Source organism: Carettochelys insculpta, chromosome 29 (genome assembly GCF_033958435.1).
Source record: "Carettochelys insculpta isolate YL-2023 chromosome 29, ASM3395843v1, whole genome shotgun sequence".
Taxonomy (NCBI): domain Eukaryota; kingdom Metazoa; phylum Chordata; order Testudines; family Carettochelyidae; genus Carettochelys; species Carettochelys insculpta.
In genome coordinates, this window is record NC_134165.1 from 7624315 (window position 1) to 7640937 (window position 16623).

At 45.3% G+C, this 16623-nt stretch overlaps 1 protein-coding gene across 13 annotated transcripts in view; it reads left to right on the plus strand.

The window, feature by feature from the left end:
* The window catches only part of BRD4 (bromodomain containing 4), a 170572-nt gene that overhangs the window by 63637 nt on the left and 90312 nt on the right, over nucleotides 1-16623 (plus strand). For 12 of the 13 annotated variants that reach the window (XM_074980071.1, XM_074980062.1, XM_074980066.1 and 9 more), the window contains one exon: nucleotides 15208-15526. In XM_074980071.1, coding sequence (XP_074836172.1) covers nucleotides 15242-15526 — 285 coding nt within the window. In that variant the 5' untranslated portion in view covers nucleotides 15208-15241. Of the gene's footprint in view, nucleotides 1-4513; nucleotides 4669-15207; nucleotides 15527-16623 lie in introns of those variants that run through there. The other variant, XM_074980069.1, reaches the window with a different exon arrangement.

Genomic DNA, 16623 nt, shown 5'->3' on the forward strand with positions numbered 1-16623 from the left:
GTTGCAAATCTGTCTGTTCCTGTTCCATCTCTTGGTTTAGCTTGGTATTTGACCCCATTTCAGAGCTACCTAGGATAACTAGTGTGCACAACACAGAAGCAGTTAAATATCTTCCTAGTTTCTACCCATTCTTCCTATGGAAACTTTACCATCATGTCATGTTAATTTGGAAGAACCTTTTAGCAGCACCATTAAACTTGGCATTTATAGTTGACAAGATCTTTATTAATAACCTGGATGAGGTGATCGATTGGACCCTCAGCAAATTTGTGGATGGACCCTAAGCTAGGGGGAGAGGTAGAAATGTTGCAGGGTAGGGATAGGATCCAGAGTGATCTAGATAAATTGGAAGATTGGGCCAAAAGTAACCTGGTGTTCAGCAAGGATAAATGCAGAGTTCTGCACATGGGATGGAAAAATCCCAAGCATTGTTACAGGCTGGCACCCGTCTGGCTACGTAGCAGTGCAGCAGAAAGACTTGTGAATTACAGTGGGTGAGAGGCTAGGTGTGAGTCAACAGTGTGCCCTTGTAGCCAATAAAGCTAATGGCGTATTGGGGTGCATTAGGAGCATTTTCAGCACATATAGAGAAGTTATTCCCCTTTATTTGGCACTGGTGATGCCACATCTGGAGTATTGTGTCCAGATTTGGGCCCCCCAGCATAGAAAGGATGTGAATGCATTGGAGCAGGTCCAGCAGAGGGCAACAAAAATGATTAAGGGGCTGGAGCTCATGACTTACGAGGAGAGGCTGAGGAATCTGGGCTTATTTAGTTTGAAGAAAAGAGTGAGTGGCAATTTGGTAGTAGCATTCAGCTTCCTGAAGGGAGAGCTCTAAAGAGGATGCAGAGAGAGTGTTCTCAGTAGTGACTGATGGCAGAACAAAGAGCAATGGTCTCAAGTTACGGGGATATGAGGAAAAACTGTTTCCCCAGGAGAGTGATGAAGTACTGAAATGTGTTACCAAGAGAGGTGGTGGAATGTCCATCCCTAGAGGTTTTAAATCCCAGCTTGACAAAGTCCTGGTTGGGCCAGTTTAGTTAGAGTTGATTCTGCTTTAGGCAGGGGGCTGGACTCGATGACCTCCTGAGGTCCCTTCCAGCCCTATGATTCTATGACTGTTCTATAGCTCTCTCTTCCAGTTGTCATGCTTGCACTTCTTGTTTTGCTAGATTTTAATTTCTGATTCCTGAGAATTCACACTTATTGTGAGCTTAAATTTTAACATGGCCTGCATCTGCTCCCCCTCCCTCTGCCCTTTTGTCACTCTCATCAGTGCGCTCCCTTGTCATAGGCCCATAATCTGTGGGGTTCTATTTTACCCGAATCATCCAAGTAGTAGTTATCTTCTTCTTTGTTCACATCATTTCGAAGACCTTCCTGTCCATGCTCTTATTCATATTCCTGTTTTCTCCCACTTCTCTGGCTTCCTTGAGCTCCTGAGATTGCCTTGGTCCATCATTCTGACCATTATCAGAGAGGTAGCTGTGTTAGTCTGTATCTTCGAGAACAACAAGAAGTCCTATGGCACCTTATAGGCTAACAGATATTTTGGAGCATAAGCTTTCGTGGGCAAAGACCTGCTTCATCAGTCTTTGCCCACGAAAGCTTATGCTCCAAAATATCTGTTAGCCTATAAGGTGCCATAGGACGACTTGTTGTTCTCATTCTGACCATGTCGCCTCCTTCCCTTGAATTCTCTGTTTAGCTCAGGCGTGTCCAACCCGCGGGCCGCATGCGGCCCTGTACAGCTAGTAATGCAGCTCCACAAGATTGTAAACTTTTAACATTATTATGTGATTTATATACATTAACTGTATTTTATATGCGGCCCAAGACGACAACTCTTCACTCAATATGGCCCAGGCAAGCCAAAAGGTTGGACACCCATGGTTTAGCTCCTCAGTGTCCCCTCCTAATTCATATGACTCTCTCTTGTCATGCTGCCAAGGATGAAACACTTTGAACCCCCATTTTCTCATTTGTTCCATAACCATCTCTGCTTTTATCCTGCCTAACTCCCTTTGTTATATCAAAACAAAAAGTAGTCAAGTAGCACTTTGAAGACTAGCAAAATACTTTATTAGGTGAGCTTTCGTGGGACAGACCCCCTTCTTCAGACCACTTCTCTGTTACCTTTGTTATGTATGGCCTTTGGGCTCTCCATCAGCCTAAAGAAGACAAATGTACTTGCTCAGGACATTGCTGATTCTCCATCAATCAGCATTGACAACTATACGTTAGAGGTCGTCCACGAGTTTGTTTACCTCGGGTCCACCATCACTGACACCCTGTCCTTGGAGACTGAGCTAAATAGGAGGATCAGTAAAGCAGCCACAACTCTGTCCAGCCTCAGCGAGAGAGTGTGGAATAACAACAAGCTGTACACTCACACCAAAATGCAAGTTTACAGAGCCTGTATCCTCATCACCCTCCTTTACGGCAGCGAGACTTGGACCTTGTATGCCCGCCAGGAAAAGAAGTTGAACGTCTTCCACTTGCGCCGCCTCAGGCGCATCCTTGGAATATCATGGAAGGACAGAGTGTCCAACACTACCGTCCTTGAGCAAGCTGGAATCCCAACTATGCACACCCTCCTCAGGCAGCGGCGGCTCTGCTGGCTTGGCCACGTCCACAGGATGAACGATGGAAAGATCCCAAAAGACATCCTGTATGGCAAGCTAGCCTCTGGCAAAAGACCTCCCGGATGCCCCCAGCTGCGCCACAAAGATGTTTGCAAGAGGGACCTCAGGGAAGTAGATATCAAGCCAGACAGCTGGGAGGAGCTGGCAGACGATCGCAGCAGATGGAGGCAGGAACTATAGAAGGGCCTTTAGAAGGGCGAGTTGAGGATCAGACAGCTAGCAAAGGAGAAAAGAGCCCACAGCAAGGACCTGCCAGACACTCATTACATATGCAACAGATGCAGCAAGGGCTGTCACTCTCGTGTGGGTCTTCACAGTCACAGCCGACGCTGCAAATGAGGATGCCAAACGGAACTACAAAGGGCGTGATCCATAGTCTACGTAGACTGAAGGATGCTGCTACTACTAGTAGTATGTATGGCCCAAGTCTAAGGTAGAGGAATGTGTTCCTTTCATAGTTTTTTTTCATTGTAGCCTATCAGCACCCTCTACTGTTCAGTCAAATGCATTGTAGCCACTTTGTTTTCTGTGCTCAGAGCAACGGTACCTCAAGAATATGGCAGGCTGGAAAAATAGAAGCAAAATCCAAAGTCTTTTTGGTTTGTAGTGTGGGTTGGGAAGCCTATCTAAGCTGTTTGGCTTCTGTTCTCATCTCTTTTTCCCCTCTGAAAGGAGAGACTAATACATCTTTAGCAGGTTGCAGACATAGCTTAAACCAGTGATCATAGAATCATAGGGCTGGAAGGGACCTCGAGGTCATCGAGTCCAGCCCCCTACTTCAAGCAGGATCAACCTCAACTAAGTCATCCCAGCCATGACTATATGAAGCTGGGACTTAAAAACCTCTAGGGATGGAGATTCCACCACTTTTCTAGGCAACACATTCCAGTGCGTCTTCACTTACCTGGTAAGGTGTTTTTTTTCTAATATTCAGCTTACTCCTCTCCTTCTGTAACTTCATACCATTACTCCTTGTTCTGCCGTCCATCACCACTGAGAATAGTTTCTCTCCATCCCCTTTAGAACCCCCTTTCATGAAGTTGAAGACTGCTATCAAATTACCCCTCACTCTTCTCTTCTGCAAACTAAATAAGCCCGAATTCCTCAGCCTCTCCTCATAGGTCATGTGCTCTAGCCCCTTAATCATTTTTGTTGCCCTCTGCTGACTCTTCTCCAGCACATCCACATCTTTTCTATACTGGGGGGCTCAGAACTGGATGCAGTACTTCAGATGTGGCCACACCAGTGCCAGACAGAGGGGAACAACTTCTCTAGATCTGCTTGAAATGCTCCTCCTAATGCAGCCTAATATGCCATTGGCCTTTTTGGCTACAAGGGCACATTGGTTACTCGTGTCCAGCCTCTTGTCCACCGTAATTTCTAGGTCCCTTTCCACTATACTGCTGTTTAGTGAGTCGGTCCTTAGGCTATAACCATGCTTGGTATTCTTCCGTCCCAAGTGCAGGACTCTACACTTCTCCTTGTTGAACCGCATCAGATTGCTTTTGGCTTAATCCTCCAGTTTATCCAGATCACTCCCCGCTAGCTTGGTGTTATCCTCAAATTTGCTGAGGGTGCGATCCAGTCCCTTATCCATGTCATTAATAAAGACATTGAACAACATCAGCTCCAGAACCAAGCCTTGGGGTACTCCACTTGAAACCAACCGCCACCCAGCTACTGAGCCATTGAACCACTACCCATTGGGCCTGACCATCATGACAGCCTTCTGTCCATCTTAGAGTCCATGTATCCAATCCATACTTCCTTAACTTATAGGCAAGAATGTTGTGGGAGATTGTATCAAAAGCTTTGCTGAAGTCAAGGTATAACACGCCCACTGATTTTTTTTTTCCCCATGTCCACAGAGCCTTTTACCTCATCAAAGAAGCTAATCAGATTGGTCAGGCACAACTTGCTCTTGGTGAATCCATGTTGGCTACTTTTGATCACTTTCCCCTCTTCCAAATACTGTAACATGGATTCCTTGAGGATCCGGTCCATTATTTTCCCAGGTACTGAGGTAAGGTAAGGCTAACCGGTTCTCTGGATTGTCCCTCCTTTTTTTTTAAAAGGTGGGCAATACATTTGCTTTTTCCAGTCATCGGGGTAGCTTGTGACTCATTGGAGTTTTATGTGTAGCCTGCAAGACAACTTGTTTACTGTTGCCAAAATGCAGGGTTGTGAGATTACGTGTGCAAAGCAAAAGCAGTATGGAGTGAAGTGCATGCAGATTACACACAACATAGGCTGTGAAAGCCACATGCCCTCTCAGGGGGAGGGATAGCTCAGTAATCTGAGTATTGACATGTTAAACAGAGGGTTGTGAGCTCAATCCTTGAGGGAGCCATTTAGGGATCTGGGGCAAATACATTAAAAAAAATCTGTTTAGGTATGGTGATCAATTCTGCTTTGAGTGCAGGGACTGGACTTATGACTTCTGAAGGTCCCTTCCACTTCTGTGAGATTGAGTTAATAATATATATTAAATCAAAGTGATGCTACGGTTCAGTTGGCAAACCCCACAAATTCTAGGTACACAAGTGCAGTTAAGAAAAACTACCTTATCCCAGAGAGACTGTCTTGGTTTCAACAGTCTTGCAGCCCACTAAGGTGGAGGGCCACTCATTTAGCACACTCACTAGGGTAGGTTGCCCATTACTTACTTGAACAGTTTAGCTCTTTTGTCTGAATAGTAAATAGTGAAGTTCTCTCCAGGCTGGCTGTAATCCCACCATGAATAAATATGAAAGAAACATAATCTCATCCTTGGAGCAAGTCTTTCTGTAGTTATACTCACCATGTGAACAAATCTAAGAAAAGCTTATTGTAGAAACTAATTTTTGCATGCTGGCGTTGCACAAACTTCCCTGGAGGCCCATCACATAAGATTCTCTTTCCATTCCCAGCAATATTAGCAGCCTTCTTCCTGTTTCAGCAGTTGCTCCAGGCTGTGTTGCTTAAAAAATAGGGCACGTTACTTGATTTTGAATGTGTTCATTAATCCTTGTTTTCCCTGTTTTGAAGTTTCCTGGCTTCTTTTGGTGGTCATGCTGCCTTTTCCACTATCCCTTAGGTATAGCATATTCTGTCACAGCAGTGTTTCCCAAAAAACTGTAAGATTTTATCTTCAGTTTTCAAAATAGTTTTAAAGCTGTCTTGGTGTAGTAGTAATTCATTTGTCTTTTGTATGATTTTTCCACGTTGGTGCAAAAGAAATTCCACTCCCAAGGAAGAAACTTGTTCTAATGAACTGTGTATAATAATCCATTTTACTAGACAAAACAATTTTATGGGTCCAGTAAATCTTATTCATGATTGTTAAAGTGCTTAATAAGTTGCTTTTGATCCTGGCATGATGGGTGAAAAATGCATCTAGGAAGGTGTTTACCTGGCACTGTGAGTTGATTTTTTTTTTTTTTTTTTTTTTTTTTTGGGTCGAATTGAAGCAGCTAGCATTGCTTCTCAGTTTACTCTGAGTAGCATAGGTTTTCCACTATTTTTAGTTTATTAAATTATTAGCTTTATATTTTTATTCCCAGGATTTCTTTATTCTCTCAAAATAATTCTTATATGACTGTGGTTTCCATTCAGCCATTATTGTAGAGTTGTTCTCTCTCCTGCTTCCTCCATGCCTCAAAGGGGCATGCAGAGTTCCCCAGGGTGCAAACTTTCAGTAACAGTTTCGGCCAGGTGCTCTGTATGCTTTCTGTTTGCAAGACAAGTACGCTGTGGAATTGGTTGCACTGCCACAACCAAAAGCCCTCATCAGGAAGGTGAGGATTTTAAACTTAATCCTCCTCACGAAGAAGTTTTTCTGCGTGGTTTCTGAGCCTAAGGTATGCGCTCCCCCTCGCTATAGATCTCCAAAAAAAGCCGAACAGTCAGCCCAGAAGCTGGCAAAAAACAGCTGTACGAGGACCCTGATTCAGGAGTTAGCCAAGAAAAGGTGCTCTTCCAAACGGCAAACAGCTTCAGTACATTGTTAAACATTTGTAAAACTACTGCCTTACATACATGCATAAATGGAGATAGTCCAAGTGTTAATATAAACAGGTGGCAGCAATTTCAGCCCCATTACCACCATATTAGACTACTTGCTGGAAACAAAATAATCGGTACTTTTCATGGGTTCAGTAAGAGCATGCTTTTTTGCCATCACAATATTTCACCAGGAAGGCAGATTATCCGTGTTTACCCACCTACTCAAAAGGTTTAAAATCCTAACCCATCATAGGACCTCAGCCTAGTTCTTCACATCCTCACCAACACTCCATTGGTGCCCATGGTGACATGGTTCCTGCTGTACCTTTCCTTGAAGATAGCACTTCTAGTGTCCCTTGTATCTGCCAGGTTGGTGGGAGAGCATGGTTGATCCAAGGTTTTCCTCAGACCACACACATCGTTTCACCTCAACCAGGTTTTCCACTTACTGATTTCTCTACCCTATTACACAAAGATAGTTAACAGTCCAGACTACATCCTTGAATATATGCATGGCAATTGCCTTTTATACAGACAACAAAATCCTTTTGTACGTCCCCATAGCTATTCACATCTATTCCTGCATAGAGGGATTGGGGAAAGCACAGGGTTTGGTTGCACAGTGCCAGGTAACCACCTGAAGCAGAGCAAGATGGGCACCGTGTATGTAGGACCCAACCAGGCGCTGCTACCATAAATCTCAGATTACAAGTGCGGGGGCTTCTGAACACCTATATTGGAGTACCCATAAGGTAATGCATCTCAGAGATTTCAGAAACTGCTGTGTGGAGATTTAATGAGGATACTTCTTGAGTCTGCCAGGACATTATTGCTAGGGTTGCCAGATGTCGTTCATTAAAAATACTGGACACTTACGTGTCTGGTATTCTTTGATTTTTTTTTTTTTTTTTTTTTTAAACTGGATAGAGACTGTTCAGTTCAATACCTGACACTTGCCAACCCTATTGACAGTGCAGCCACACACACAAGCCAATCAGAAGAGTGATCCACTCTTGTTAACAGAGGAGCCAGGCTGCCTGGCTGCTCTTGACAAAACAGGCACATGGAATCACAGCAGACTAGGCTGCCCATTGTTGTGCATGTCTGTCTGTCCAGAGAAGGTCTCCCCAGAGTGTCCACACAGCTTATTTATTGACAGAATCTGTTGACACCAGCATTATGCCTCACAGCCATGAAGCCTAATGGTGCTGGCAAAAGTGCTGAGTTTTATTGACAAACTGTCAACAAACCACATTTTGTGTGTGGACGTTCCATCAGTTTTGTTGGCAAAACTCGGAAGTGTATCCTTCTCTAAGATTATGGTTAATCAGGTGTATTCTGATAACATGCATCTGCTGAAGCAGGTCTTTGCCCACAAAAGCTTATGCTCCAAAATATCTTAGTCTATAAGGTGTCACAGGACTTCTTGTTGTTCCTGAAGATACAGACTAACTCAGCTATCTCTCTGAAACTTCCTGTATTAGCCTTACAATTTCTGTTGCACCTGGACACAGATTATTTTTAAGAAACTGCAAAATGCAACAGTATATATGGAAACCTGTGCACATTTCGTTCCAGTCTTAGCTGTAAACAACACACCTCAACCATGCTTGCTTGAAAATATGGAGATATTGAGTAACAAGGCACATGTGGCTGTTGTTTCCCAGTGATTTTTGGAAACTATCAAATAAATGATAAACAGGAAATGTTTTGGAATATAAAAGAATCAAAACTTAAAAGAAAAATAAATAGCACCTTTAGGCTGATTAACTGCTCTGTTTAAATTGAGACTAATATCTTTCATTTTTATTTTTGGCTGTAGTAATTATGCATAGTTCCTGGATTATTTTCCCATTTGTATTGCTAGTAAAATGGGCCACCCTGTCCAGCACCCAGACACCACTTAAACTAATTGAACAGCCTGTCCCCAAATGTGATGGCATTCCTTGTTTTCCGAAACACACGTAAAATGAACTGGCACTTTCATGTGTTTGGCCTAAACTGAGGGGAACCAAGGACTGTAATGTGATGAGACATGAGCATGGACTTTGTGAGCTCTTCTTATTTCCTTGTGCTCTGACATCCCTGATCCAGAAACTTGGGGCTGTCTCTCCAGCTGGACACCAGCTATTGCATTTGAAACAAATTCAGCTCCTTTATAAAGAGCCACTTCCAACATGGGCAACCCAAACATTAAAAACACCTCCTGGCAAGGGGGAGAGCCCCCTTTTGTGCTCCCCCAATCTCTGGGAGCTGCCCCCTGGCTGGTGAAGGGGGCTCTTGGAATAGAGGGTAGAGCTCGCTGCCCAAACGCTTTGCAGACAGCCAACGGGATGGAGGTTATAGAACTGAAAACAGGTTATTTATAACCTTCCAACCCAGTGGTGTTTCAAGGAGCCATTTGTCCTGGGAGAAGCAGCCGGGGGGAGGGGAGGAAATCGGATTCTTGTTGTACCCCTCCTTTGTGTCATCAAGGGGGCCCTGCAGGCCCACACCTGTGTGTGGGGCGGGGGGGGGGGGGGCGGTGGTGCAGTCCGTACTCTGGAGTGAGGCTGGCCAGGGCCCCAAACCTTACTCACCCACGCCCCCATCCCAATCCTACCAGTCAAGCCCAGTGCAAGGGGCTCACCGGCTCCTTCCCGCTGTGGAAGCGGACCAGCTTCCCCACCCAGCTCACTGTGGAGGCTGTGCAGCAGCAAGGAGATGAGCAGAAAGCTCATGGTAGTGGGGGGGCACCAGCCCCACTCTGTGGAGCATAGCGTCAGCCAGCTGTATGTGAGCCCAGCTGGGCAGAGCAGCTTGCTGCCCTCCACCTTCTGCCTGCCCACTTAGCTGTGGCAGTGTTAACAGATGGAGCATCGGCTATCAGGTCTGAGCGGCTAGGGATCACACAGCACCCTGCCCGCCACGGGGAAGCCCCTCCCCAGCCATCCATCAGTCGTAGATTGCCAGATGTCTTCCCCAAAAATACCAGACATTAACATGTCCAGTATTCTTTGTTTTTTTTTTGTTTTTTTTTTAAATCGGACAGAGGGCCCAAATACTGGACTGTCTGGTTCAGTACTGCATACCTGGCAACCCTAATTATTGCACACCTCTGCAACATTCCCATAGAGGGGCTGAAAAGCCTTATGCTTTCCCTAAGGAGCAAGTGTTTCTTTTGGACCCTCTTCCAAACAATCTAGTTGTCCAGGTAGCAGCTGAATGAGGCAAGTACCCTTGATCTACACCTGCTAAGGAGTACAAATATTTGGATCTTTTGGGACACAAGATATTTTCCTCAGATTGTGACAGAATTGAAGTCTAGTCTTCCAGTATTACTAGTCAAGTGCAACTTCTTGAATTACAGCAAGTTCCAGGAATTTACTCATATTTTCCCATGACATGAATGTTAAGAAACTGGTCCTAGATGCCATACAGTCTCTTGGTTTTGTAGGAGCTCAGGCCTGATAACGGGGGGTGAGTGGGAAAGGGGGCTGTTGCTCCAGGCCCCTTAGCACTGCTCCTCACAGCTGGGGAGGTGAGGGGGTGGTTATTGCTGCCATCCTGGCAGCGCTAAGCATGTCTGGCCTTGCTCTCACCTCTTCTGGGAGCATGGAGCCACTTTTTCCCCATGGCCTGCAATGGCTGTTGCTCCTGCCGTAGGAGCTGTCATCAGTTCAATCACAGCATGGGCCTGAAAGACCCAAAAGACCAGTTTCAGAAACTGAGCCATGTCTGTAGGCATGTCTGTATTAATCATACATTTCTGTATTAAATCAGTTTTATATGAGCACAGACCATTTCCATATAATCTCTGTATTAAGTCTTTCCCCATATAACCTTCATTTCCATAAACTTTGCATCAAGTCCTTTTATATAGAAACTTTGTATATACAGTAAGGTCTCAGAGTGCCTGAGGGTTTTGTTCCACATGCCTTCACGCAAACCCGTATTTTGCGTAAGTGGGGGTCTGGCTTTTTCCTCTGTAGAACACACATTCTGCAGCCAGGGAGGCAGCAGAAAGGTTAGTCCTGGGCTGTGGGTGGCAGCTGGGGAGGGTTAAGCCTGCGGGTGTGTTGGGGCCTTGGGGGGGGGGGGGGGACTAAGCCTGTGGTGTGTTAGGGCTGCATGGGGGGTGAGGGGTGGCGTTGAGCCAGAGTTGTGCATAAGTGGTGAGCTGGGCCCTCGGGGTCGAGCCAGAGCCATGCGTGGGTGGTGAGCTGGCAGGGGCGTTGCACCAGAGCTGCGCATGGGCTGTTTAAACCAGGGTGGGGGTGAGCTGGAGCCAGGTATGAGTGGTGGTAAGCCAGAGCTGGGCATGGGTGGTGAGCCAGCAGGGGGTTTGAACTGGGGTGAAGGAGGTTGAGCCAGAGCCTGCCTGAGGGGTGGTGGGTGAATAGGATCTATGCACAGATGAGTGGAACTGGGGCATCTGAGTGGGGGCCATGTGGAGCTGAGGGGGGTTGAGTCAGGACTGGGGCAGCAAGTTAAGCACAAGTGGAAATCGCAGTACAGGGTTTACTGTAGGGATCGGGGTCAGATATGTAAGAGCGGTGTCGTGTACTCTGAGACCTTACTGTGCATATATGTACGTACGTGTATGTGTATGTACTTTGTGCTAAATGTTTTTTTTTGAAAATGCATAGGACTTTGTATTAAGTCTTTGGTGATGGATATCTCCCTTTTTACTTAATTGACTACCCTCCAAGACAACACCCAGAAGAAAGCACCATAGGTAACTAAATGCGTATGCAGGGGCTGACTCACATATATTGTCTGTGCGTGTGATAAATCTAGGGTATCTTTCAGGGGCAACCTGGCTCTTGTCAACATCCAAGCACTGATCCGGATCAGCAGAAGCCTGGCTCCAAACCTCCCCTATCTAATTCACCTGATCAGTGAAGTTAGGGGGAACAACTATTAGTAACAACTACAGGACACTGTGTGTGCTTGAGTGTGTGTGCTGCTCCAGCACCCGTGTTCTCCAACTCCAAGTATTGCTCATGTCTGGCTAACACCTCTTAAGCTCTTGTTCCGTGACATTGCAGCATATCCTCCTTAGTTCTAGAAGACAGTCCACAAGGGAAGTGTACTGTCAGAATTGGGAATGCTTTGTCATATGGTGTAGAGATAGGCATATCTCCCCCAGTAACACATCTATCCCGCATGTTCTAGATTGAATATCTTCATACACTAAAAAGCTGAGGGATTTTCACTGAGTTCTGTAAAGGTCCACTTAGCAGCCACAACAACCTTTCATTTTGAGATAGATGGATGGCATGCTAGTCACACATCCAACCACTAAAAAGTTCCTTAAAGGGGTGCATAATTTATATTCACCTATAAAATGCCTCCTCCTCAGTATCATGGGATCTTACCCTAGTTCTCTCAGCACTTACAGAGAAACCATTTGAGCTGCTACCAACCACCTTGTCGTTGCAACTTTCTGCAAAGGTGTCCTGCCTAGTGGCTATTATATCTGCCAGAAATAGTAGGTGAAGTAGCAGCCTGAATATGGATCCCCCACACACCATTTTCCATGTAGATAAGGTTGTATTATGCCCCATCCTAAGTTTTTACCCAAAATACTTACTTCCTTTCATTGCAGTGAACCTGTATATACTTACCTGTATTCCATCCAGTGCCTCATTTGAATAACAAAGAAGCCATACCACACACCTTGGATGTTAGACAAGCTTTGACTATCTATCTAGATAGAGCACAAAACACCCAGACTCTGTATGGTTCACAGAGCAATCTCAGGGTCAGCTGATTTCTAGACAGAATCTCAGAATGGATCTTGGTCTGTATAAGACTTTGATACATTTCCAGTCATGTTCTTCTGGACTCCATGCAGTCTCAGTCTGCCAGGGCTGCAGCTGCATCAACAGCCTTCCTTATCCAACTTCCCAATCATAGGTATAGGCAAAGCAGCAACATGGGCTTCACCTCATAATGTCAAAGAGCATTAGGCAATACAGAGACACTTTGCTTCGGATGCATGATTTGGACAATCAGTACCGGCTATGATGTAGCCATGATCCCCTGAAGCCCCTCAACTAATCAAAACACTGCTGCATAGTCACCTAAAGTGGTGCACCCACAGGGACATTCCTCAAAGAAAAAGGAGAGGTTTGTCCTTGTGTGTACTTGTAGAGGCAATCGGCCAGTGGAGTGCGCCCCTCTGGGTGAAGCAGGCCTCTGTGCCTCTTCCAAGTCTGGGTCTGGGTCCTTTGGGCAGAGAGCAGTCTCCCTGGAATCTAGTCTCCTTTAACAGGGTTGCAGGCAGGTAATGTATGCACCCAGGACCTGGGCAGGGCTGGCTTGCAGCCCAGTCACAGTTCTAGGTCCTGGCAAACACCAAACACAGGCAGCAGTTCAAGGAGCGTAGGTGGTGACCAAACACCATTAGAGAGCCCAGGCCCTGGTTCAGGGTGGGCAGTTAGCAGTATAGGTTGGCCAGGCCCTGGTTCAGGGCAGGGCAGCAAACAAATGCAGTTCAATAGCCCAGCCGTAGTTCAGAGGTTTGCCCTAGCACAGGGCAAGGCAGTAGTCATACCAGCAGAGGCGTGAGTTGGGAGAGGCAAGGAGCTGTTTCTCCAGGGGTGGGGGATGGAGGGGGCTCAGGCCCACCCACTCCACTGCACCCCAGCCTGGGGCCCTAACAGCTGTCACCAGGATCTGGGCAGTGCGGATCCAGACTGCAACACACTACCATGGGTTCTGGTGGAATGTTCTTTGGGCTGCTTCCTACCTCCACTTCAGGAAGGCAGGCGTCCTCTGGGTACTTGGCAGTTGGCAGGTCTGTCATCTCCACATTGTTTGGTTAGTGGCTGGGGCGCAGGATTGTAGGCTCCAGCAGTTTTGAGGGCTCAGGGTCACTGTCGGCAGGCAGTATCCCAGGCTTGTGCCAGTCCTGTTCCTTAGGGTAACCGGCAATGGGGGACCCACTGGTGCAGGCCAGCCTGGGCCCTCAGAGTAGCTAGCAGCAGGCAGGCTCACCAGTGCTTTCTCTGTCAGCTTTCTTTGGTATTATATGAAAGCAGTTTTGGCAAACAATGAGGAAAACCATGCATTTTGAGAGACTCATTTTGGTGAAATAAAAGTGTGTGATATGAGTGTCTGCTCTAATTAATTTCTCTGTACATCTCAAGTTTCGAACAATCAGTGTTTCTCTGTGTTAAACTACATGAATTAGCAAATAAAAAAACACCTAGGCGGATTTGAGTTGTTAGTCACCACTGAATAAATATGAAACACTTCACAGAAATTGTTAGCCATGAACCTCTTATTTGCTTAAATTAGGAAGAGTTGGCAGTTATATTTGTGTTATACAGGAATTAGCTAACATCACAGCTAACAGCGATATTTTCAGTATAGTTGTTGAGATATTAAGGAGTTAACCGGCATCTACACTAACATTGTGGTTGGGTGTGCTTTAAGTGGTCTTTCAGCTAACCCTGACCCAATAGAGATTCTTCTCATAAGTTAGAACAGGAGTTCTCAAATTGGGTGGAGACCCAGAGTGGTTTGTGAACGCTTTAAAATTAGTTTGCCAAGGCTTATGTTGATCTTGGACCCCAGGAGGTCTGAAGCCAGAGCCCAAAACCACTACCCAGGGCTAAGGGTGTATGCTCCCCACCCAGGATAGAAGCCCATAAGCTTCAGCGTTGGTTCCCTCACACAGGGTGATGGGCAGAGTTTCCTGTAATTATTTCCATCCACTGGTGGAATAAACTTTGTCATGTTCAAATGTGCCCCACTAATAGAAACCCCTGCCGCCCACTGTGGATGGCTGAGAGTTCTCTGTGTAACATCTTGTTGGCACCTGAGTCTCTCCTGGGTGATGGCCCAAGTGCTCAGCTTACAGGAGACACTGGCGACGCACCTTGTTCTTTTGTCTTTCTTCCTGGGGTTGTGTAGTAATTTTTGTTGTCGTAATATGATCATGGTGCAGTGAAGTTTGAGAACTTAGCTAGGACCTTATAGTGAAGAACTTAACTCTGATAATTAGGTTCTTGCCCTTCATAGAAAATGAAAGGATTTAAATAGCAAAGGCAGTGAAACATTAATTGATGCTATTAACAGTGTCACACTTAATTTGTTTCACATTTGTGAGAGACCAGAGAGGAGGCAGTTCCTGTCTACACAGTGAGATTTTCTGTTCCTTTCTGGACTTGTTGGAAAAACATACTTTGAAATGGGCATATCCTGTAAGGAGTAGGGAGGTAAAATCCCATTTAATCCTGTTTAATTGGATGGAGTGGGGACAGGGAGGCACTCTAGCCCCCAACATCCATGTGGGCTAAGGCTAACTGATTAATCATTAACACGCCTTGTAAGGAGACAGGTAAAAAATAGTTAGGTGCACATGGGAAAATACATGCTCCTGAAAAACTATCCTGTGATGGTTACAGGCTCTCAGAAGTGCATCCATTATTCTCAGTAAACTTAAATTGTGCAGTTTTATTTAGCATGTGCATAGTCTTCTAGGGAAGGTGATGGGTAGCCTGGTTTGTATTTAAGCAATACATAGTGATGAAACTGTCCAATTTTAACAGACCTGCAGTTAATACTGTTGCGTTTTGCCTTATAGAGTGCCTCGTGAGGAATGCAATGGGATCAATAGCATGTCTGTGGAGAGTGGTCCTGGGACAAGACTGAGAAATTTACCAGTAATGGGGGATGGACTAGAAACTACACAAATGTCTACAACACAGGCCCAGGCCCAACCCCAGCAAGGCAATACTGTAGGCACTAACCCCCCACCACCAGAGACCTCCAATCCTAACAAGCCCAAGAGACAGACCAACCAACTGCAGTATCTGCTCAAAGTGGTGCTCAAGACACTATGGAAACACCAGTTTGCGTGGCCTTTCCATCATCCTGTGGACGCTGTCAAGCTAAACCTCCCTGTAAGTACAGATCGTGAAATGATGCTGCTTCTCAGATTGCACATTACATATCTGCTTAAAAGATTTCATATTCTGTATCTTATTTGTCTCTGCTTCTAAAATCACTGAATCAGTGGCTTTGGCGATGGGGAGGGGAGCACTTAGTGAGTCAGACAGGCTTTTAATTATGGGGAGGAGTGGATATTTATAATTAAGATTAGAACCCATTCTGGTTTACAGACAGTAAAAATACTAGGAATAAATATTTTGTGTAGCTCAGTATATTAGTAATTCAGTAACTTGTCTGCCAGTCCAGACTAAATAATTCATCTCTCTGGCTGCCAGGCAGCAGGAATCATAAAGGAGATGAGCCAAGGAGTTTGCCACCCTAGGACTTCTCTCTTCCCTACCACTCAGAATACCATGCTATGTTCTGTGTAATCACTTGCTTGATTTGTGCTGCTTTGTATTAGTTAAATTAGACTTTGATGGAAGCTAAAATACAAGGGAAGATTTTTTTTTTTAAATTGTAAATGTAATCAATGGTCTTAAAGCCATTTTGATGTGTCTTTTATGTCTCCATGGTCACTATTTCACTCTCCAAGAGTCCCATGGTTCACATTGCAACTTCAAGGGCAGGGAGAGAGCGAGGCTGTAAAATATGTTACCTGTGTGTACTAAAATACTAAGTGGTGGTGGAGGATCTGCTTGAAGCTCTTCTGGAGTGAATACTTCAGTAGAAATATACTGCCTGAGCAAGATGGTGATTGTGAAACTCTCAGAGAAAGTAGAGAGGCTGCAAAAAAAAAATCAGTAATATGGGATATCAGGTTTTTCCCATATTGATTGGATAAATGTCAACTAAGGATGGTATGTGGAAATAAAGTTTCTAGACACCATTCAGTGACTCCTACTTGGAGCAGGGTAAAGGCATTTCTTGGTTTAGTCCTTGGTAGAGCACAGGATCTGATCCAAGAAGTTACTATAACTGAACTGCTTGGTAATGGCGACCATGATATAATTAATTCCAACATCCTTTGGGATTGGGGGAGGGGGTAGCATAGAAGCCCGCCAGAGTAGCATTCAACTTCAGAAAGAAGAAATACGCATAAATTAGG